Raw genomic sequence first — 25,268 nt, forward strand, 5'->3', positions numbered from 1 at the left:
TAGGGTGATTGAAAATCTACATGACATCTACAATTCGGAAAGTATTCAGACCCCTTCACTTTTCCAAATTTTGTTACATTACAGCCTTATTCTAAAATTGATTAAATCATTTTTTCCCCTCATCAGTCTACACACAATACCCCATAATGACAAAGCGAAAGCAGGTTCTTAGATATTTTTGCAAAGTTATTACAAATAAAAAAACATAAATACATTATTTGCATAAGTATTCAAACCCTTTTCAATGAGACTCGAAATTGAGCTCAGGTGCATCCAGTTTCCATTGAACATCCTTTAGATGTTCCTACAACTTGATTGGAGTCCACCTGTGGTAAATTCAATTGAAAGGCACACACCTGTCTATATAAAGGTCCCACGAATGCATGCCAGAGTAGAAACCAAGCCATAAGGTCGAAGGCACAGATCTGGGGAAGGGTACCAAAATATTTCTGCAGCATTGAAGGTCCCCAAGACCTCAGGGAGGTTACCAAGAACCCGATAGTCATTCTGACAGAGCTCCAGAGTTCCTCTGTGGAGATGGGAGAACTTTCCAGAAGGACAACCATCTCTGCAGCACTCCACCAATCAGACCTTAATTGTAAAGTGGCCAGACAGATGTCACTCCTCAGTAAAAGGCACATGACAGCCCGCTTGGAGTTTGCCAAAAGACACCTAAAGGACTCTCAGTCCATGAGAAACAAGATTCTCTGATCTGATAAGGCCAAGATTGAACTCTTTGGCCTGAATGACAAGCGTCACGTCTGAAAGAAACCTGGCACCATCCCTACAGTGAAGCATGGAGGTGGCAGAATCATGCTGTTTTTGACTGGCAGGAACTGGGCGACTAGTCAGGATCGAGGGAAAGGTGAATGGAGTAAAGTACAGAGAGATCTTTGATGAAAACCTGCTCCAGAGCACTCAGGACCTCAGACTGGGGCTAAGGTTCACCTTCCAACAGGACAATGACCCTAAGCACACAGCCAAGACAACGCAGGAGTGGTTTTGGGACAAGTTTTCTGAATGTCCTTGAGTGGCCCAGCCAGAGCCCGAACATTTCTGAAGAGACCTGAAAATAGCTGTGCCGCGACACTCCCCATCCAACCAAATAGAGCTTGATAGGATCAGCAAAGAATAATGGGAGAAACTGGGGTATCGTGTGTTGATTTATGAGGGGGAAAAAATATTTTATACATTTTAGAATAAGGCTGCAATGTAACAAAATGTGGAAAAAGTCAAGGGGTCTGAATACTTTCCCGAATGCACTGCTTTATATTATTTTATTTATTTATTTAACCTTTATTTAACTAGGCAAGTCAGAACAAAGAACAAATTCTTATTTACCCTCCCCTAACCCGGATGACGCTGGGCCAATTGTGCGCCGGGATCGAACCGGGATGTATATTCATATTACTATATACTGTATATTTACTGTATATATTTTTTACCTACCTCTATACCCCCCTCCTCCACCACCGGATGTACAGGGGCCTCCCCCTCCCCCGAAGCCCCCTCGGGTCTTCCAGCCCAACTTCTGGCACGGTTGCCCCCCCTGGCCTCCAAGTATTAGGGGTCTCCCACCCAGAGACCCAGGGTTACTGTCATTCCAACCTCCGCCTCCACCTACACACACAAAGATACAAAGGACAAACACTAAGACACTGGATTAAATCATGTGCTTACATTTACTGACACCTTCTGGATAGCCAATCAATCAATGAACAATTGATCAATTGATTGATTGATTTCTGGACAGTCACAGTCCTTAAATGTTGCAAGCAAATCCTCACATGGGCACCATAATGTGGAGGATCATCCTCATATGGGGCACCAACATGTAGATAAAGGCCGTTCTTATGGGATGGCAGATGGTAATATTATGATTAATTTGATTGAAACTCCCTAGCATCCACCCATTCACACTCAGGTCAATGTCTGAAATAGAATCAGGAATGCTTCCAGCGCTGAGCCAGAAAGACAGTAACCACCTCTGTATCTGATAGAGACTTGGCAGTAGTTTGTAGTAGGGGCCTCCACCTCTCCTCTCAAAACCAAGCTCCAGCTCTAGTTAGCACGAAGACACCCACAATTAATCCTACACAAACTCGCCCAGCTAGCGTCTTGTCCTATTTTCTCCTCTTCTTTCCCACCAGTCAAATGAGACAAACAAGTACATCCAAAACATAAAAAAAAATTCAAATCCTACGCCAGCAACAAACAGTAAACAGACCAGACAGAGCAAATGTATTATTTGCGCTCACCGGGCAACACTCACAGTAAGCCAAAGGCCAGAGATGTGTAAAAAATTACAGTAATGTAGGGGTCCTATGAAACTCACCTTTTCTTTTGCCATAAACAGACCACAAACCTGGAGTACACCCAAAACAGGAGTGTATGGTTTCCAATGCAACGTTCTACAGTCAATTTCTCACATATAAAATGTATAAAAAACTTAACAAATAAACCAACTTTATACAATACTGTTAACAAAAATTGCCTATCCCCGCTAAAGCATACTCTAGCTCTAAGTACAAACAAGCCACACAGAAAAGGTATTTGAAACACATAATGGAGCACAAGACACTGAAAACACTTGGTTGGGAGATGAAAGTGGTAAATAATTCTATTGAGTTGTTAATATAACTCAGTTGGGGAGCAAGCCTTTAAAAAGCTGTAGTTGTATTGAACTCAAACTGCACCAAGGGAGCGGGAGACAGGGGGCCAGAATGGATTGGGGGCACACACTGAGGCAGATGCCCCCACAAACACACAGAACGAGCAAACAGACACCCACAAACACAGGCGCACACAGGCTGACACACACACAAACACAGGCACACACAGGCAGGCACACACACACACAGGCGCACACAGGCAGGCACACTTACACACACACACACACACACACACACACACACACACACACACACACACACACACACACACACACACACACACACACACACACACACACACACACACACACACACACACACACACACACACACAGTCAAGCAGTCCTTCACAACACAAAACACACAGTGTTGTTGGAAGTTTTACCTGCCGCTCCAGACTTCCCGTTACGCCCTGGTACATTGGGGTCATCCATTAACTCATTCTGGCTGTCTGATTGGCTGCTGTACCCACGTCCCCCACCTCCACCTGCGATGATCAGGGGGATGTGGACACCCCTCCCCACCTGTTATCATGGCAAATTAGTCAGTGTGACACCAATCTCTAACATATATTATACATTTAATGTGGGTGTGCCCAGACCCGCTTCAACCCAGCTTAAATATAAAAAGCCACAGGTGCTCAATCGAGGAAAGAAACAACAACATGTACTCTAAATATCTAATATATCCCTTTTCATTTCCTTTCCTAACTTCCTTATCTTACTAGGGCTGTGTCGGTCATGAAATTTTGTCAGACGGTAACTGTTATACAAATGCCTGCAGGTCTTAGGGTAATTAACCGTTACTTAACATCAACACATTTAGCATCTCCAGGCCTCCACGCATGATGCGTGCATTTAGAACATCTGAATTTTTTAAAAGTCTAATAAATCCATTTAATATAGCCTACACCATCACAATAAATCCATTATTTATTTTAGGCCGGTCTAAAGAAACATTATGATAAGAGGAAAATGTATGTAAGAAGAACAGAATAGCATATTCTGAGTCGGCCTATTTTGTTATCTGGCTATGTGCAATGTCAATGGCAGCCTAGGCTGGAGACTAGTTCATTCAGCAGACAAGATATGCTTTGTGCCATTATTATTATTTTATTTTTTACATCATATGACTTCATAGTGAGAAACATATAATTGAACTTAGCTGAATGAAATTGGAAGGATATTCTTCCCATTCCTGATTGAGTGCGCATATGTTTTCCTCTATGACTTCCACAAGTGTCAGGAGACTCATCTGAAGTCAGTACATCCGATTTGCCAACTCCTGTCTGTAGTTTTCGAACCGTTTGGGATACACACTAATATGACCCCTCTGTGCAAAAGTGATACTCTCATAAACACTTACACATCGGTTGTTTTGCTCTAGGACACACTCACAAGACTCATCTGAATGCCCCCAGTACCAGTTAGAAAATTAATGGAAGTATAAATTGATACTTTTTTAGGGTAAAAATAAGGTGTTAAATGCATGTAAAAATAACATTAAATAAATACATGTGTCCTAATCTTTCTAAAATCTCTCAGATATAGTGGTTCCTCAATTAAAAGTTTTGAGCTTATGCCATGACGGTGTCAGATTGTGGTAAATTGTGTAATTCTCTCATTGCACCACACTATCACAAGGGGGAATTAGAATGCTATCTATCGGTAGTCTAAACTGTGGCACAATTGACTATCTTTTCGTAAATTAATGGAGGTGTGAATGTTTCAGTCCGAGAGTCTCTCTTCTCTGGCACTAGATTCCTGCATCAGGCCCCCCAAAAAGTTGCTGCGGGTGCTGCTGGTGGTCGTGGAGTTGAGAGAGAACTTGGGTAAATACAATTACACTTGACATGTGGACTGATTATTTTCGAAAAATAGGCACGGTGGGCTTTTGGTTTCTCTCCCTCTAAAAACAGAAATAAATCATTCTAAATAACAAACTTTATTCACCACAGTGTGAAAGAGTGATAGCCTCTCTATATAAAGTGAGTTTCTGAAAGTCCTTCTTTGCTGATATGAAGAAGTAACTGAATGAAAGAGAGTGCAGCGAGAATAAGGGGGTGGTGTTGCCCATATTTTCAAGACCTGAGCAACTTAATTTATTTAAGAGATGTACTAGTTTATTTAGGCAATCTAATATATTTGTTTAGTCTTGGCCTATTTAGTAGGCTATTTGTCAGCATAAAGCTATATTTGTCAGCATATGGCTGAGTGACTCACTCATCTGTGGCTTTGGATCAAAATAAATAAGTACCAATATTGTTCCTGATAGTCTTTAATAAAGAAATGTTTTGACCAAGTTAATCTGCTCATGATGTGTGTGTTGTTAACAAACAATATGTTAACAAAATAAATCAAATGAATCCTATTCATAATGAATAATCAAATGCGTTTTGCAAGCCTTTCATTTTCCCTATTTATATTTTTGTAAGATTTGATTTAATCTTTTTAGACAATACAAAACATACACATACAAACTACAACTACATCACACCTGCCCAGATCCACCTGCTCACACCGCCATCTCCAGCGCCCGCATCACATGCACTTTCAACATTTGGATAATAAAGCATTTCAAGGCGGACATTGGTTGATTTTCAGTTTTTAAGTATATGTTTTTCAAGATGATTGATGAGAAAAGTATCGTCCAACGCATAGGGTATGGTATCTCTGCACCCTTATATGCCATGTCTTGAAATATGCAGACAGATGGATAAAAAGTTTCCATTGTGATACTTCTCACAGCCACATTTCTAACTGCACCCATAACTTTTGGACTTAAAAACATTCCCAGAAGGCATGGATTATAATAATCTAATGCAAAATTAACCTGGTAATTGAATTGAATTTACTGTAGGCCGAATACCTATGGGTTTAACCTTCTGAATAAATGATTATATTGAAGATAGAAGCCACCTCTTAATGAATTACAAGAGCCGATCCGTTACCCAACAAAATAATATACCTTTTTTTGTCTAATTGTTTTTATGATGACAGTCAGTAGGCTATTATTCCTCTTTTCCTGCATTAATGAATTTTTCTGCAAGCCCAATAAATGTTTTCTGTTAATACATACAGACAGAAATGTTATACGGAGACTTGATTACACACAGGTGGATTGTATTTATCATCATTAGTCATTTAGGTCAACATTGGATCATTCAGAGATCCTCACTGAACTTCTGGAGAGAGTTTGCTGCACTGAAAGTAAAGGGGCTGAATAATTTTGCACTCCCAATTTTTCAGTTTTTGATTTGTTAAAAAAGTTTGAAATATCCAATAAATGTTGTTCCACTTCATGATTGTGTCCCACTTGTTGTTGATTCTTCACAAAAAAATACAGTTTTATATCTTTATGTTTGAAGCCTGAAATGTGGCAAAAGGTCGCAAAGTTCAAGGGGACCGAATACTTTCGCAAGGCACTGTATATTTAAAACCAAATACTTTTAGACCTTTACTCAAGATGTATTTTACTGGGTGACATTCACTTTTACTTGAGTAATGTTCTATTAAGGTATCTTTACTTTTACTCAAGTACGACAATTAAGTACTTTCCCCACCACTGACAAGAGGAATACGTATGGAAGAATGCTGTTCATTGACTATAGCTCAGGATTCAACACCATAGTACCCTCCAAGCTCATCATTAAGCTCGGGCCCTGGGTCTGAACCCCACCCTGTTTAACTGGGTCCTGGACTTCCTGACCGGCCTCCCCCAGCTGGTGGAGGTAGGAAACAACACCTCCACTTCATTGATACTCAACACAGGGGCCCCAAAAAATTCTTTACACTCTCTTTGGATAATTCATTCTAATCATTTAAAAGTTAACACCATGTATTTTGCATGTACGTTTAAGTATTTTTTGCTCAGCCCCCTCCTGTACTCCCTGTTCACCCATGACTGTGTGACCACGCACGCCTCCAACTCAATCATCAAGTTTGCAGACGTCACAATAGTAGTAGGCCTGATTACCAACAATGACAAGACAGCCTACAGATGGGAGGTGAGTGCCCTGGGAGTGTGGTGCCAGGGAAATAACCTCTATCAATGTCGACAAAACAAAAGAGCTGATCGTGGACTTCAGGAAACAGCAGAGGGAGCACACCCCTATCCTCATCGATGGGACCACAGTTGCGCAGGTTTAAAGCTTCAAGTTCCTCAGTGTACACATCATTGACGATGGTCCACCAACACAGACAGCGCCTCTTCAACCTCAGGAGGCTGAAGAAATTTGGCTTGGTACCTAAAACCCTCACAAACTTTTACAGATGCACAATAGAGAGCATGCTGTTGGGCTGTATCACTGCCAGGTACGGCAACTGCACCCCCTGCAACCGCAGGGTTCTCCAGAGGGTGGTGCGGTCTGCCCAACGCATCAATGGGGGAAAACTACCTGCCCTCCAGTACACCTACAGCACTTGATGTCACAGGAAGGCCAAAAAGACCATCAAGGACATCAACCTATTCACCCTGCTATCACCCAGAAGGTGAGGTAAGTACAGGTGCATCAAAGCTGGGACCGAGAGACTGAAAAACAGCTTCTATCTCATGGCCATCAGACTGTTAAATAGCCACCACTAGACGGCTTCCACCGGTTTATGTAACTCTGCACCTTAGAGGCTGCTGCCCCATATACATAGACTTGAAATCACTGTCCACTCTAATAATGGAACACTAGTCACTTTAATAATTTTAACATATTTTTGCTTTACTTATATCATATGTATATAATGTATTATATTCTGTCACTCCGACATTGCTCATCCTAATATTTATATAATTGTATATTCCTTAATTCAATTGTTTTACTTTTAGTTTCTGTGGATTGTTGTGAATTGTTAGATATTACTGCACTGTTGGAGCTAGAACACAAGTGTTTTGATACACCCGAAATAACATCTGCTAAACATGTGTATGTGGCAAATAAAAAATTATTTGATTTTGATTTGGCTAAAAATAAACCGTGCCATGAATTAAGGACTGAATTTTTCCCTTCACAATGCACATTGACAATTCAAATCACTTTAAAGAGCCTTCAAATATTAGAAAACAAATTAATATACCAAAACAATAGCTTAAAAAACAGTGATGACACTAGATCTCTTCAAATTGCTGTGCAGGAAAAGGATGTCATCCACCGTGTCTGGTCGTTCACAGCTGGCTTCTCTCTGAAACCACACATCCATCTGAAGGTGACACGTTAACCATACAATTACCAGGTGGACAGTAGGCCTCTTGAAGCGATAGAGGAAATCAACAAGATCCACAAGTATTCTTTCACAATAGCTGGCCTTATGTTAGTTTTGTGATGCACTGTCCCACTCCTTGGTGGAAAACGTTCCGTCTACTTTTATGTAATGGGCTGTAAGGTACAAGTATTCTATTTTAGAACAGTCCACATGTCAAGTGTAATTGAGCCATTGTATTTACCCAAGTTCTCTTTCAACCCCCGGGGCAACCCGCCTGCTGATTTGTTTTGGCCTGATTGCAGGACTCTATTGCAATAGGAAAGAGACTGACAAACATTCACACCTCAATTAATTTACAAAAGTATGGTCTAATAGCTTGACAATGTGTGAAAAATCCCCCAATTTGTGCAACAGTTTAGACTTCTGATGCTGCGGTACGTCAGAGAGGAATCCTATTGTAACGTGTAGCCTAATTGCCAAAAAAGGGCAAACTTGCAATGTATTCAATGCTTATTAAGCACTCTGATTTTTTTCCTTGTTCCAAACTGTCAGATAGATTAAGTTGTAATCTAATAGCACCTGTTTGTCATGCAACAGTATCTCTTGCGCTTTTGACAATGATTTTACACGAGGCCTATTTGACATGATATACAGTGGCTTGCGAAAGAATTCACCTCCCTTGGCATTTTTCCTTTGTTGCCTGGGGTTTGTATTATTTCATTTACACAACATGCCTACCACTTTGAAGATGCAAAATATTTTTTTATTGTGAAGCAAACAAGAAATAAGACAACAAAACAGAAAACTTGAGCGTGCATAACTATTCACCTCCCCAAAGTCAATACTTCGTAGAGCCAATTTATACAGCAATTACAGATGCAAGTCTCCTGGGATATATCTCTAAGCTTGGCACATCAAGCCACTGGGATTTTTGCCCATTCTTCAATGCAAAACTGCTCCAGCTGCTGGTAGTTGGATGGGTTCTGCTGGTGAACAACAATCTTCACGTTATACCACATATTCTCAATTGGATTGAAGTCTGGGCTTTGACTAAGACATTTAAATGTTTCCCCTTAACCACTCGAGTGTTGCTTTAGCAGTATGCTTAGGGTCATTGTCCTGCTGAAAAGTGAATCTCAGTCCCAGTCTCAAATCTCTGGAAGACTGAAACAGGTTTCCCTCAAGATTTCCTTGTATTTAGTGCCATCCATCGTTTCTTCAATTTTGACCAGTCTCCCATTCCCTGCCGATGAAAAACCTCCCCCCAGCATGATGCTGCCACCACCATATTGGGATGGTATTCTAGGGGGGATGAGAGCTGTCTGGTTTGGACAGACATAGTGTTTTCCTTGATGGCCAAAAAGCTGCATTTTAGTCTCATCTGACCAGAGTACCTTCTTCCATATGTTTGGGGAGTCTCCCACATTCATTTTGCTTATTTTCTTCTTTAAAAAAATAAGAAGACTTATTTTCTGGCGACTCTTCCGTAAAGCCCAGCTCTGTGGAGTGTACGGATCAAGTGGTCCTATGGACAAATACTCCAATCTTCGCTGTGGAGCTTTACAGCTCCTTCAGGGTTATCTTTGGTCTCTTTGTTGCCTCTCTGATTAATGCCCTCCTTGCCTGGTCCTTGAATTTTGGTGGGCGGCCCTCTCTTGGCAGGTTTGTTGTTGTGTCATATTCTTTCCATTTTTTAATTATGGATTTAATTGTGCTCTGTGGGATGTTCAAAGTTTCAGATATTTTTTTACAACCCAACCCTGATCTGTACTTCTCCACAACTTTGTCGCTGACCTGTTTCGTGCTGTTGCAGACTCTGGGGCCTTTCAGAACAGGTGTACATATAATGAGATCATGTGAAAGATCATGTGACACTTAAATAAAGTCCACCTGTGTGCAATCTAACTAATTATGTGACTTCTGGAGGTAATTGGTTGCACCAGATCTTATTTAGGGGCTTCATAGCAAAGGGGGTGAATTGGTTGCACCACTTTCTGTTTTTTGAAAGAACTTTTTGAAACAAGTTATTTTTTTCATTTCACTTCACCAATTTGGACTATTTTGTGTATGTCCATTACATGAAATCCAAATTAAAATCAATTTAAATTACAGGTTGTAATGCAACAAAATAGGAAAAACACCAAGGGGGATGAATACTTTTGCAAGGCACTGTACCTAAATAATTATATCCACTAGACTAACAAAGAACATTTTTATTATTATAGATTATTTAATTAACCTACTGTATATCATTTCAAGTTATCCCTTTGGAGCAAATGCAAAAGTGATTTGGAGTTGTTGAATAGGAGTGACAAAATGTATTATAATTGAATTTGAATCAACTGAATGATGATGATGAAGAAGTAGAGAGTGATTGAATTTGGAACATTAGTGTAAGAATTGCTCTTCTCTGTCCCACGCTCACACACACAAAAAAGCTGCCCGAAAAAGCTGTAACTTATTAAAGCTTATTACTTAATAAAACTTTTGTTACACTGTAAGGTTTTTATTGTAAGGGAAACTAAAATGGTCTGTTATATTCCATTACATTCTTAAAATATATGTTGACTGTATATACGCAAGTGATGTCTGCTAAATTAAAAAGTTGATGGTGAAAACATGAAGCCTCCGCTACTAAGCACAGATATACATAAAAAAGGTTTCACAAATTTTGCAGACCTGATCTATTTAATGTAGGTGTTTTATTTATTAAGAATATGAAGAATAACCAGGGGGCATTGGTAGAGTGTCTTGCGGAGAACGGAGTAATAATGCTCTGTACTGTAAGTACGCACCAACTCTGTGGACCAGGTGTAAATGGTTTAGCAGCCTTTTCAATAAATTTGAATTAAAAAGAAGCTGTCCAACCTTGATGGTCTATCAGCAGGACAATAGACTCTTGCCGAGTTTAGGGACTTTAAATGTATTCATGGGTGTTTGCGAGGCATGTCACATCACCCATCTCTTTGCATAGCCCACCACATGCACTGTTTTCTAACCACATCTGGATGGATCCATAACTAATTACTATGGAAATAAATATCACTGAATGTCAGAAATATTGGAATAAAGTAGGCTAATGGAATTGAAGGCAACAACTTGTTGCTTACTGAAACACCCAAAGTCATCCAATTGTTATAAAATGATTTGAAGCAACAGCCTACCCGCCCATGTATGGTCAACTATTTCAGCGCTGCTTTGAGACAAGCATGGGGACTGGTCTTGATAAATCAATGAGATTTTTATTTTCACTGAATCTCTGTTTGGGTATTGGTTAGGCTACAATTAGGGAGTGGAAATGTTCGGATTATTTTGCTCTTCAATCTCGCAGTCACTTAGTAGCCTAGGCCTACTCCCGACTAATCACATTGTAGAGTGACACATTTTCCTAACGGAAACCCTGAGGCCTACATATGTTACTGTAAAATGCATTTTCATTTTTCTTGGAATATAAACACCATAAAATTAATTAATTTCATTAAGCTAAATTGCTAATAGTATTTGTGTTTGAAGTAAGTGTTTGATGATAAGTGTTTGATGTGTTTTTTGATAGCATTTGTGTTGATGTCAGAATGATTAGAGGGACAATAGAGAGCTGAGTACCAGACCATTAGCGGTTGTTTGTGAGTTGGGCACTACCAACGCATCAGCGCCAATCATGTACTGAGTGCATAGGAGGAGATTACTGTGACTCAACAGTGACGTGGAATTTCACTGCGGCCATGACTCAGGACTGCCAGAGTGGCGGTAATGCAGTCACCGCAACGGCCCTAATCCTTTCCAGACTCTTTTATTTCCATTACTTCCATCCTTCACATCTGACAGTTGAAGGGCAACATGTAGGAGGCATACCCAATCTTTTCACCTTTTCAGTGATCAAGGAGGACAAGAAAACAGGGAAAGCTTTGCGACGCAGCCTTTTTCTCCTTACCTTGAACACATAGGTGGCTCCTCCTCCTCCGCCTCCGCCCCCTTTGACTTGTGTCTTCTTGTCCAATGGTGTCTGCTCTACACAGATCTTGTTCAGTGTCCCGTTGGTCTACCAATGAGAATGGGGAGAGAGTGATACCCGAGTTTCTTTATTCAGGGGAAAATAACACATTTGAGACACTGTACATCTGTATAATCCAGACTTCCTCACAAATCATGCATTGATATCAATGGAAGATGTCTGCTAAAGTCAAGTTCCAAGCTCATATCTGTAGGTAGGATTGGGCATTTACGAGCCTATTCCCAAGTGTCCAAGAGCATAGGAGTACTACACATAATGTTTTATTCTACCCATCACTCCCTTGGGCTATTGTAACAAATGAGAGATTTATCGAGAGCCAAACGACCAGCGGTGCTGATGACAGGTAATAGTACCCAAACAGTCAGTCCTCTTCCTTCCAACCACGACACTTTCATCGATCTGGACTTCAGGCTCCTACAGCCAGAGCTGGAGAGGGAGGGGCCAATACAGAGTTTGATTGACAGCTGCAGGATGAGAGGGGGCAATGAATTCCGACCTTGGCCAGTGCCCCATGGGAGGCCGTGGATTGCCAGAGCTCAATTTCACACATAATTAACCCCCCCCCGCCATCCTGCCCTAACCGACACCCTCCCACCTCTGGCTGTCGCTTGTGTGTGTGTGTGTGTGTGTGTGTGTGTGTGTGTGTGTGTGTGTGTGTGTGTGTGTGTGTGTGTGTGTGTGTGTGTGTGTGTGTGTGTGTGTGTGTGTGTGTGTGTGTGTGTGTGTCTGTGTGAGTGAGTGTCTAATATGGTGTGTAAAAGCCTAAAAGCCTTCTACAGAGGGGAGGCTGTGAGAAACATAGAACACACCGGCACTCAACTAATCAGTTTTAAAAGCCCCCTTTGAGAGTATCTACTCCCATCAGGATTATTGACATGATAGAATTATAGACCTCAAGTGACTCCAAATGCATCTGGGCCACCTCTCAGCTTTTCATTTCAACGTTTTTCTCCAAGATATTTTGATCCATTTTCCAAATGATTCCTGACTGAGAACTCCAAAGTATAAGACAACTCTGGGATGAAGCCAAAAACAAAATAATGGGCTGAGAGTAGGGGTGTAAACGTTTAAACAAAATTGGGATTCTTGATGTTAAGAAATCATACCTGAACGAAAAACAATGTTTATTAGTTTTCTCCCCAGTTATCACAAAATATTATTTTCTGTGTTATAGGCTAAGTAGACGATTGGCTATAAAAGCCAGGGGAAAGTTGTGTAATTTAAATAAAACCAGAGAGGAAGAGTCAAACTTTAGATATACTTTGATGAATTTCTGAGGCATGCAAGACAAGACATTGCAAGATACAGATTACTTAGACATATGCCCATGGTTCTTTCTGCCCCTTCCTCTCACTCCATCGTGCTGTCTCGTCTGCTTGCCTGTTCATTCTCTTCACTAATGATGCACATGTGTGTTCAGTAATCGGTATGTTCCGTGTAGAATATCCTAGCCTATTCATTGATGATAAGCAATGCTTTACTGATGTTGCGAGACATTGCAAGCCAAACAATTGTGAGATACAGCATTCCATTGTGAGATATAGCAGAAAACACATAAAAATGCTGTTTAAACGTTAATAATTATTTTCCATTTCTCACATTCCTAATGAGAGTCAATTCAATCCAACAATTTTTACAGTGGAAATGTCAAAGCAGTTTTGAGGACGTTCTTCTTTTGCCATATCCCTGAGACTTCAACATCACAGTTTGGATCGAGCTAGGCCATGCTGTAGTCTATAATAGGCTACTTATGCACTTGTGAATAACTGACAGGATTGTGTATAGGTGTAAGTGATGAAGCAATGATTCCACCTGGTTAATTAGAAAGAAAAAATTAAGCATTACTATAGCCCCCCTGGCCTAAGAACCCTGGTTTAACCTAGGTTTGTCTTCAGTGTATTTGTTTTTTTTCCAAGTTATCAGACCCTTCTTAGATACAGTCATCTTAGATAGGGCTCCTTAGTGGCGCAGCACTGCATCTCAGTGCAAGAGATGTCACTACAGTCCCTGGTTTGAATCCAGGCTGTATCACATCCGGCAGTGATTGGGAGTCCCATGGGGCGGTGCACAATTGGCCAGGCGTCGTCTGGGCTTGGCCGGTCTAGGCCGTCATTCTAAATAAGAATTTGTTCTTAACTGACTTGCATAGTTAAATAAAAAGGCTAGGAGGCAGTGGCTTCGGGTCAATTTGGGATGAGGCATAATTGTTAAAATATTGAGCCTTGATATGTATTCTGAGCTTTTGGGAAGTTGGTACTCACATTGGGGCAAGCGTCCTCTCCCTTTTGGCCCACCAGGAAATAAAGCAACTCGCCCTTCTGAAGCAGGAAGTCCGCTGTGAGTTGGACACCATGTGACTTGGTCATGGCCAATACACTGCGACCGCCAGCCGCCCCACAAGCTGTGATCCTGTTTTGGAAATACACATAAACAGAAAGGCATGACTTTGGTATTACTACTTTGTATGAACTAGCTGTACATAAGGCATTATAAATGCATTTATCACATTGCTTTAACTTCTTCGATATAGGGGGCGCTCTTTTAATTTTTGGATAAAAAAACGTTCCTGTTTTAAACAAGATATTTTGTCACGAAAAGATGCTCGACTATGCATATAATTGACAGCTTTGGAAAGAAAACACTCTGACGTTTCCAAAACTGCAAAGATATTGTCTGTGAGGGCCGCAGAACTAATGCTACAGGCGAAACCAAGATGAAATTTCATACAGGAAATGCCTGTATGCGCTGTGGTCCAATGTCTCCTTATATGGCTGTGAATGCCCCAGGAATGAGCCTACACTTTCTGTCGTTTCCCCAAGGTGTCTGCAGCATTGTGACGTATTTGTAGGCATATCATTGGAAGATTGACCATAAGAGACTACATTTACCAGGTGTCCGCTTGGTGTCCTCCATCGAAATTATTGCGACATCTCCAGCTGCGTGCATTTTTCCATTTGGTTCAGAGGAGAAAGGCAACTGCCACGAATCATTTATCATCGAATAGATATGTGAAAAACACCTTGAGGATTGATTCTAAACAACGTTTGCCATGTTTCTGTCGATATTATGGAGTTAATTTTGAAAAAAGTTTGGCGTTGTAATGACTGAATTTTCATTTTTTTTCTTAGCCAAACGTGATGAACAAAACGGAGCGATTTCTCCTACACAAATTATGTTTTTGGAAAAACTGAACATTTGCTATCTAACTGAGAGTCTCCTCATTGAAAACATCCGAAGTTATTCAAAGGTAAATGATTTTATTTGAATGATTTTCTTGTTTTTGTGAAAATGTTGCCTGCTGAATGCTAGGCTTAATGCTATGCTAGCTATCAATACTCTTACACAAATGCTTGTGTAGCTATGGTTGAAAAGCATATTTTGAAAATCTGAGATGACAGTGTTGTTAACAAAAGGCTAAGCTTGTGAGCCAATATATTTATTTAATTTCATTTGCGATTTTTATGAATAGTTAACATTGCGTTATGGCGCAAGAAGTTAACTTAAATGACTGTTTTAAGTAACTTTGTGGGCGACCCGACCAAATTCACATAGAAATGTGAGTTAAATATGTGTCATCCACATTGAAAGCAAAACTGATAAGCAGTAGATCCGTTCTATGTTCACTATTTCTATGCTTGCAGTCCTTATGGTTCAGTTTTGTGTCTTTAATATTAAAAAGCCAACTTGGCTCCTTCCTTCATTGAATCAGATTCACTCATTCATCACAAGGCCCACTGATATTGCAAACTTCTTTAACGCCCTTTTCATTGGCAAGATAAGCAAACTTAGGGATGACATGCCAGCAACAAACGCTGGCACTACACATCCAAGTATATCGGACCAAATTATGAAAGACAATAATTGTACTTTGAATTCGGTAAAGTCAGTGTGGAAGAGGTAAAGAAATTATTGTTGTCTATCAACAATGACAAACCATCGGGGTCTGATAATCTCCATGGAAAATTACTGCGGATAATAGCAGATCATATTACCACATCTTCAATTTAAGCCTACTAGAGAGCGTGTGCCCTCAGGCCTGGAGGGTAGCTAAAGTCATTCCGCTACCCAAGAACAGTAGAGACCCCCTTACTGGCTCAAAAAGCCGACCAATCAGCCAGTTACCAGATCCAATGCTATTTCACAGTAAACAAATTGACAACAGAATTCCAGCACGCTTATAGGGAAGGACACTCAACAAGCACAGCACTTACACAAATGACTGATGATTGGCTGAGAGAAATTGATTATGAAATGATTGTGGGGGCTGTGTTGTTAGACTTCAGTGCATCTTTTGACATTATTGATCATTGCCTGCTGCTGGAAAAACGTATGTGTTATGGCTTTACACCCCCCTGCTATAATGTGGATAAAGAGTTTCTTGTCTAACAGAACACAGAGGGTGTTCTTTAATGGAAACCTATCAAATATAATCCAGTTAGAATCAGTAATTTCCCAGGGTAGCTGTTTAGGCCCCTTGCTTTTTTCAATCTTTACTAATGACATGCTACTGACTAAGTAAAGCCAGAGTTTCTTGGTCTGCGGATGACTCAACACGATACACGTCAGCTACTACAGCAACTGAAATGACTGCAACACTCAACAAAGAGCTGCAGTTAGTTTCAGAGTGGGTTGCAAGGAATTAGTTAGCCCTAAATATTTCTAAAACTAAAAGCATTGTATTTGGAACTAAACCTCAATTTTATCTTGAAATAAATCATGTGGAAATTGAGCAAGTTGAGATGACAAAACTGCTTGGAGTAACACTAGATTGTAAACTGTCATGGTCAAAACATATTGATGCAGTAGTAGCTAAAATGTAGTAGCTAAAATGGGGTGAAGTCTGTTTATAATAAAGTGATGCTCTGCCTTCTTAACATCACTATCAATGAGGCAGGTCCTACAGGTCCTAGTTTTGTCACACCTTGACAAAGTCGTGTAGTCAAGTGCCACAAAAAGGACTTAGGAAAATTGCTATTGGCTCAGAACAGGGCAGCATGGCTGGACCTTAGATGTACTGTTACGGCTTACTAGGTGTGGTGGGTGGAATCAGGCGCAGAGAGCAGGGTTCAGTAGATTGTCAAATTTATTCTCCGGCGCATCAAAACAGTCACGCCAACACACAGGGCGCATACAATTTACCAGCCCAAACAACAGGACCAAAATAGTCCGGAGAATACATACACGGAAATAAAAAACATACAACAGAGTAACAAATAACAAGCCCGCACAAATAACCAGCGGGCCTAGTACCCTTAAATAGCCTACAAACAAACACTAACACAAAACAGGTGTACCCAATTACCCAATAAACCAAAACAAACGGAAAGGTAATCGATGGCAGCTAATAGGCCGGCGACGACGACCGCCGAGCGCCGCCCGAACAGGCAGAGGCACCATCTTCGGCGAGATTCGTAACAGTACCCCCCCCCGACGCGCGGCTCCCGCCGCAGAGACCCGGAGAACGAGGCGCGGGGCGATCCGGGTGGAAATCCCTCAAGAGGGAAGGATCTAAAATGTCCCTCCCCGATACCCAGCACCTCTCCTCCGGACCATACCCCTCCCAGTCCACGAGGTACTGCAGGCCCCTCACCCGGCGTCTCGAGTCCAGAATAGCTCGTACTGTGTACGCCGGGGACCCTTCAATGTCCAGAGGGGGTGGAGGGACCTCCGGTACCCCGCTGTCTTGTAGGGGACCAGCTACCACCGGCCTGAGGAGAGACACATGAAACTAGGGGTTAATGCGAAGTAAGAGGGAAGGTGCAATCTATAACACACCTCGTTTATCCTCCTCAGGACTTTAAATGGCCCCACACACTGCGGCCCCAGCTTCCGGCAGGGCAGGTGGAGGGGCAGGTTTCGGGTCGAGAGCCAGACCCTGTCCCTTGGTGCGAACACCGGGGCCTCACTGCGGTGGCGGTCAGCGTCTCTCTTCTGCCGTTAACTGGCCTGCCTGAGAGAATCCTGGACTGCCTGCCAATACTCTCTTGAGCGCTGTACCCACTCCTCCACCGCAGGAGCTTCGGTCTGACTCTGATGCCACGGAGCCAGGACCGGCTGGTAGCCCAGTACGCATTCGAATGGCGACATCTTCGTGGATGAATGCCGAAATGAGTTCTGGGCCAACTCTGCCCACGGGACGTACCTCGCCCATTCTCCTGGCCGGTCCTGGCAATACGACCTCAGAAACCTACCCACTTCCTGGTTTACTCTCTCCACCTGCCCATTACTTTCGGGGTGAGCCTCTGCAGTCTGTAGGGAGCCTCTGCAGTCTGTAGGGCCGTAGGGAGACCAGGCAATGGGAGGAGACGGCAGGACTTAGAGAACCGGTCCACAACGACCAGAACGGTAGTGTTCCCCTGAGATGGGGGAAGATCAGTAAGGACATCTACCGAGACATGGGACCATGGCCGTTGTGGAACCGGGAGGGGTTGTAACTTCCCTCTAGGAAGGTGCCTAGGAGCCTTACTCTGGGCGCATACCGAACAGGAAGAGACACAGAGCTTCACATCCTTAGCTAAGATGGGCCACCAGTATTTCCCCCTAAGACCCCGCACTCTCCTATCAATTCCCGGATAACCCGAAGACGGTAGTGTGTGAGCCCACCGAATCAATTTATCACGGACACCAAGCGGTACGTAACTTTGACCGGTCGGACACAGTGTAGGCGCAGGTTCTACCCTCAACGCCCGCTCGAAGGATGGGAGTGGGTTCGATGGACCGGTCCTCGGTGTCATAGAGACGGGACAGCGCGTCGGCCTTAGTGTTAAGGGAACCTGGTCTATAAGAGATTGTACATCTAAAACATGTAAAGAACATGGCCCACCTAGCCTGACGTGGATTCAGTCTCCTCGCTGCTCGAATATACTCCAGATTACGGTGGTCAGTACAGATGAGGAAAGGGTGTTTAGCCCCCTCTAGCCAGTGTCTCCACACCTTCAGGGCCTTTACCATAGCTTGTAACTCCCAGTCCCCCACATCATAGTTCCGCTCCGCCGGACCCAGCTTCTTAGAAAAGAAAGCGCATGGACAGAGCTTCGGTGACGTGCCCGAGCGCTGAGACAGCATGGCTCCAACCCCAGCCTCGGACGCATCCACCTCCACTATGAATGCTAACGAAGGGTCCGGATGCGCCAACACGGGAGCCCCAGTGAACAGCGCCTTCAACTGGTTGAAGGCTCCATCAGCCTCTGCCGACCACCGCAGACGCACCGGCCCCCTCTTCAGCAGTGAGGTAATGGGCGCCGCTACTTGGCCAAAACCCCGGATAAACCTCCGATAGTAATTGGCAAACCCTAAAAACCGCTGCACCTCCATTACCGTGGTCAGAGTCGGCCAATTACGCACGGCGTTAACGCGGTCACACTCCATCACCATCCCCGAGCTGGAAATGCGATAACCCAGGAAGTAAACGGCTGGTTTGGAGAACACACATTTCTCAGCCTTGACGTACAGTTCATGCTCCAGCAGTCGCCCAAGAACCTTGCGCACCAGGGAGACATGCGCAGCGCGTGTGGCAGAAAAAATCAAGATGTCATCAATATAGACTACCACAACCTGCCCGTGCAAGTCCCTGAGAATCTAATTAACAAAGGATTGGAAGACGGCTGGAGCATTCTTCAACCCATACAGCATGACGAGGTACTCATAGTGGCCTGTTGTGGTACTAAATGTTGTTTTCCACTCGTCTCCTCCCCGAATACGCACCAGATTATACGCGCTCCTGAGGTCCAGTTTTGTGAAGAAACGCGCTCTGTGGAATGATTCCACCGCCGTAGCGATGAGAGGTAGCGGATAACAAAAACCCACTGTGATCGAATTGAGACCTCGATAATCAATGCACGGACGCAGACCTCCCTCCTTTTTCCTCACAAAAAAGAAACTCGAGGAGACAGGTGACATGGAGGGTCTCAGAGCTTCCATGACATATGTCTCCATAGCCAACGTCTCCTCCTGTGACAGTGGGTACACGTGACTCTGGGGAAGTGCAGCATTCTGGAGGTTTATCACGCAATCCCACCGTCGATGGGGTGGTAATTTGGTCGCTTTCTTCTTACTAAAAGTGCCGCCCTAACAGGAAGAGGCACCATCTTCGGCGAGATTCGTGACATGTAAACAGAGAGCTAATATTAATAATATTTGTGTCAATCTCTCCTGGCTGAAAGTGGAGGAGAGATTGACTTCATCACTACTTTTATTTATGACAGGTATTGACATGTTGAATGCACCAAGCTGTCTGTCTAAACTATTGGTACACAGCTCGGGCACCCATGCATACCCCACAAGACATGCCACAAGAGGTCTCTTCACAGTCCCCAAGTCCAGAACAGTCTATGGGAGGCACACAGTACTACATAGAGCCATGTAACTCTATTCCACATCAAGTAACTAACGCAAGCAGTAAAATTAGATTTATAAAACATAAAAAAACACCTGTGAAGCAACGCAAACATTGGCACAGACACATGCATAGCACTCACTTCCGTCATCATGAAGTACTTTGAGAGACTAGTCAAGGACCATATCACCTACACCCTACCTGACACCCTAGACCCACTCCAATTTGCTTACCGCCCAAATAGGTCCACAGACAATGCAATCCACTCTGCACACTGCCCTAACCCATCTGGACAAGAGGAATACCTATGTGAGAATGCTGTTCATCGACTACAGCTCGGCATTTAACACCATAGTACCCTCCAAGCTCGTCATCAAGCTCGAGACCCTGGGTCTCAACCCCGCCCTGTGCAACTGGGTAGTGGACTTCCTGAAGGGCCGCCCCCAGGTGGTGAGGGTAGGCAACAACATCTCTATCCCACTGATCCTTAACACTGGGGCCCCACAAGGGTGCGTTCTGAGCCCTCTCCTGTACTCCCTGTTCACCCACGACTGCGTGGCCACACACGCCTCCAACTCAATCATCAAGTTTGCGGATGACACAACAGTGGTAGGCTTGACTACCAACAACGATGAGACGGCCTACAGGGAGGAGGTGAGGGCCCTTGGAGTGTGGTGTCAGGAAAATAATCTCACACTCAACCTCAACAAAACTAAGGAGATGATTGTGGACTTCAGGAAACAGCAGAGGGAACACCCGCCTATCCACATCGATGGAACAGTAGTGGAGAAGGTAGTAAGTTTTTATTTCCTCGGCATACACATCACAGACAAACTGAATTGGTCCACCCACACAGACAGCATCGTGAAGAAGGCACAGCAGCGCCTCTTCAACCTCAGGAGGCTGAAGAAATTCGGCATGTCACCAAAAGCACTAACAAACTTCTACAGATGCACAATCGAGAGCATCCTGGCGGGCTGTATTACCGCCTGGTACGGCAACTGCTCCGCCCACAACCGTAAGGCTCTCCAGAGTGTAGTGAGGTCTGCACAATGCATCACCGGGGGCAAACTACCTGCCCTCCAGGACACCTACACCACCCGATGTTACAGGAAGGCCATAAAGATCATCAAGGACAACAACCACCCGAGCCACTGCCTGTTCACCCCGCTATCATCCAGAAGGCGAGGTCAGTACAGGTGCATCAAAGCTGGGACCGAGAGACTGAAAAACAGCTTCTATCTCAAGGCCGTCAGGCTGTGAAACAGCCACCACTAACATTGAGTGGCTGCTGCAAACACACTGACTCAACTCCAGCCACTTTTATAATGGGAATTGATGGGAAATGATGTAAAATATATCACTAGCCACTTTAAACAATGCTACCCAATATAATGTTTACATACCCTACATTATTTATCTCATATGTATACGTATATACTGTACTCTATATCATCTACTGCATCTTTATGTAATACATGTATCACTAGCCACTTTAACTATGCCACTTTGTTTACATACTCATCTCATATGTATATACTGTACTCGATACCATCTACAGTATCTTGCCTATGCTGCTCTGTACCATCACTCATTCATATATCTTTATGTACATATTCTTTATCCCCTTACACTTGTGTGTATGAGACAGTAGTTTTGGAATTGTTAGTTAGATTAATTGTTGGTTATTACTGCATTGTCGGAACTAGAAGCACAAGCATTTCGCTACACTCGCATTAACATCTGCTAACCATGTGTATGTGACAAATAAAATTTGATTTGACACACACACACACACACACACACACACACACACACACACATGGATTTAGTATTGTAAATATGTGGTAGTGGTGGAGTAGGGGCCTGAGGGCACACAGTGTGTTGTGAAATCTGTGAATGTATTGTAATGTCTTAAAATTGTATAAATTGCCTTAATTTTGCTAGACCCCATGAAGAGTAGCTGCTTCTTTGGCAGCAGCTAACGGGGATCCATAATAAATACAAATTCAAATACTTTCAATTTTATACATCAGTTTCAAACAGTTTAAAATACAATATTTTGGTTTTTGAAAATATATTTAATAGCGGTTTAGATTGTAAAATCATTCTTTACACTTAAAATGGCTTGTTTTGTCACAAACGGCAATTATATATTTTAGCAAACAGGTAATGGTGGATAGATTCCTACGGATTGCACCTTTAAGGCTTGTTATAATAACAACATCTCAAATGCACAATGACTGTAAATACATTCATAAGGCATTTCACACAGGTGGCATAGTGCACTACAATGCTTCTGAAACAGAGCAAAATATCAAATCAACCATTGGTTGTCTTCACACTACACTTAGAAATTAGTAGAACCATATAGGGTTTTTCAATTTATCCCCATAGGGCACGTGTCAAGCTCATTCCATAGAGGGCTGAGTATCTTTTCGATCCTTATACTTGATTGATGAAATAAAGTAACTAATTAGTAAAGATCTCCCATCACCTGTTTGTCTATGTCTTAATTGAAAGGAAAAAACAAAAACCCTTAGACACTAGGCCCTCCATGGAATGAGTTTGGCACACCTGCCATAGGAGCACATTTTGTTTCCCTCTATATAGGGTTCTTCATAGAAACCACAGTATATGGTTCTACCAAGAACAATTTTATCCTCTATATGTTTTACCTGGAAACCTCAATGATGGGTTCTACTGAGAACCCTTTCATCTTTGGAGGGTTTTTCCTAGAAAGCTCTATGAACAGTTCCACCAGCCTATTAGTTTTTAAAACTTGTTATGGCTGCAATCCCGATATCGGGATAATTGTCATCAACAACCACTGAATAGCATAGCGCTACATACAATAAATATTACTATAAATATTTATATTCATGAAATCACAAGTGCAATATAGGAAAACACAGTTTAGCCTTTTGTTAATCCACCTGTCGTGTCAGATTTTGAAATTATGCTTTAGAGTGAAAGCAATCCAAGCGTTTGTGTAAGTTTATCGATCGCACGATAAAACATTAAGTACACTGAGCATTCAGGTAGCTAGGTCACGAAAATCAGAAAAGCAATCAAATTTATAATTTAACTTTGATGATCTTCGGATGTTTTCACTCACGAGACTCCCAGTTACACAACAAATGTTCCTTTTGTTCCATAAAGATTATTTTTAGATCCATAATACCTCCGTTTGTTTGTCGCGTTATGTTCAGAAATCCACAGGAAAGAGCGGTCACGACAACGCAGACGAAAATTCCAAATAGTTTCCATAATGTCCACAGAAACATTTCCATTTTTTTTATAATCAATCCTCAGGTTGCTTTTAAATATGTAATTGATAATATATCAACCGCAAATGTCTTTCACAGTAGGAAAGGGGAAAACAGTGACTGTCCAAATTCGAGCAAAACTCATGTGACCACTTGACGTGATGTTATTTTTCTGGCTCATTTTTCAAAATAAAAGCCTGAAACTATGTCTGAAGACTGTTGCTACCTTGAGGAAGCAATAGGAAAAGGAATCTGTTTCATATCCCTTTAAATCCAACAAAGGGAGGCTATGGAACACAGAGTTTTGAAAATAGAAGCTGCTTCCTGTTTCTGATTTTCCTCAGGGTTTCGCCTGCAATATCAGTTCTGTTATAATCACAGACAATATTTTGACAGTTTTGGAAACTTTGAGTGTTTTCTATCCAATACTAATAATAATATACATATATTAGCAACTGAGACTGAGGAGCTGGCCGTTTACAATGGGCACCTTTTCATCCAAGCTACTCAATACTGCCCCTGCAGCCATAAAAAGTTAAAATTACACTATATATGACAACGCATTTTTAAAATTTAGTTTATCTTTATTTAACTAGGCAAGTCAATAATAATTCTTACAGTCGTGGCCAAAATGAGAATTACACAAATATTAATTTTCAAAGTCTGCTGCCTCAGTTTATATGATGGCAATTTGCAAATACTCCAGAATGTTATGAAGAGTGATCTTGATGAATTGCAATTCATTGCCAAGTCCCTCTTTGCCACGCAAATTAACTGAATTCCCCAAAAACATTTCCACTGCATTTCAGCCCTGCCACAAAAGGACCAGCTGAAATCATGTCAGTGATTCTCTCGTAAATTTTTACAGATCAAATCCCGGTAACGGGCTTGATTTGACAACATCCGGTGAAATGGCAGGGCGCCAAATTCAAATTAAAGTACTAGAAATATTCAACTTTAATGAAATCACACATGCAATACACCAAATTAAAGTGACTCTTGTTGTTAATCAGGCCAACATGTCAGATATTTCAAAAAGACTTTACGGTGAAAGCAAACCATGTGATTATCTGAGGATAGCACCCCACCAAACAAACACATGACATACATATTACAACCCGCCGGACGCGACAAAAAACTCAGAAATAACAATAAAATTCATGCCTTACCTTTGAAGATCTTCTTTTATTGGCACTCCAAAATGTCCCATAAACATCACAAACGGTCCTTTTGTTCAATAAATTCCATCGTTATATATCCACAATGTCAATTTATTTGGCGTGTTTGATCCAGAAAAACACTGGTTCCAACTCCCGCAACATGACTACAAAATATCTAGTAAGTTACCTGTAAACTTGTTCCAAACATTTCAAACAACTTTCCTAATACAACTTTAGACGTATTTTAACGCAAATAATCGATCAAATTTAAGACGGGATAAACTGTGTTCAATACTTGATGAAAACAAAGTGGAGCGTGCTTTCACTCGACCCTCGTTCTGAACTGCCCTACATCTTAATTTCTCAAAGGAAAAACATCAACCAATTTCTAAAGACTGTTGACATCTGGTGGAAGCGATAGGAACTGCAAACAAGTGCCTTAGAAATCCAGATCCCCATAGAAAACCCATTGAGTGACCTCAAAAATAAAATGTCCTGCATGGCTTGTCATTGGGGTTTCGCCTGCCAGGTAAATTCTGTTATACCCACAGACATCATTCAAACTTTGGAGTGTTTTCTATCCAAATCTACTAATAAAATGCATATCCTAGTTTCTGGGCCTGAGTAG

At 42.1% G+C, this 25,268-nt stretch overlaps 1 protein-coding gene across 1 annotated transcript in view; it reads right to left on the minus strand.

Moving 5' to 3' along the window:
• The window catches only part of LOC135526149 (ALK tyrosine kinase receptor-like), a 759,574-nt gene that overhangs the window by 47,277 nt on the left and 687,029 nt on the right, over positions 1-25,268 (minus strand). The window contains 4 exon segments of the mRNA XM_064954281.1: positions 1,450-1,620; positions 3,058-3,196; positions 11,796-11,903; positions 14,138-14,285. Of these exon segments, the coding sequence (XP_064810353.1) occupies positions 1,450-1,620; positions 3,058-3,196; positions 11,796-11,903; positions 14,138-14,285 (566 nt within the window).

Source organism: Oncorhynchus masou, chromosome 32 (genome assembly GCF_036934945.1).
Source record: "Oncorhynchus masou masou isolate Uvic2021 chromosome 32, UVic_Omas_1.1, whole genome shotgun sequence".
Classification (NCBI taxonomy): Eukaryota; Metazoa; Chordata; class Actinopteri; order Salmoniformes; family Salmonidae; genus Oncorhynchus; species Oncorhynchus masou.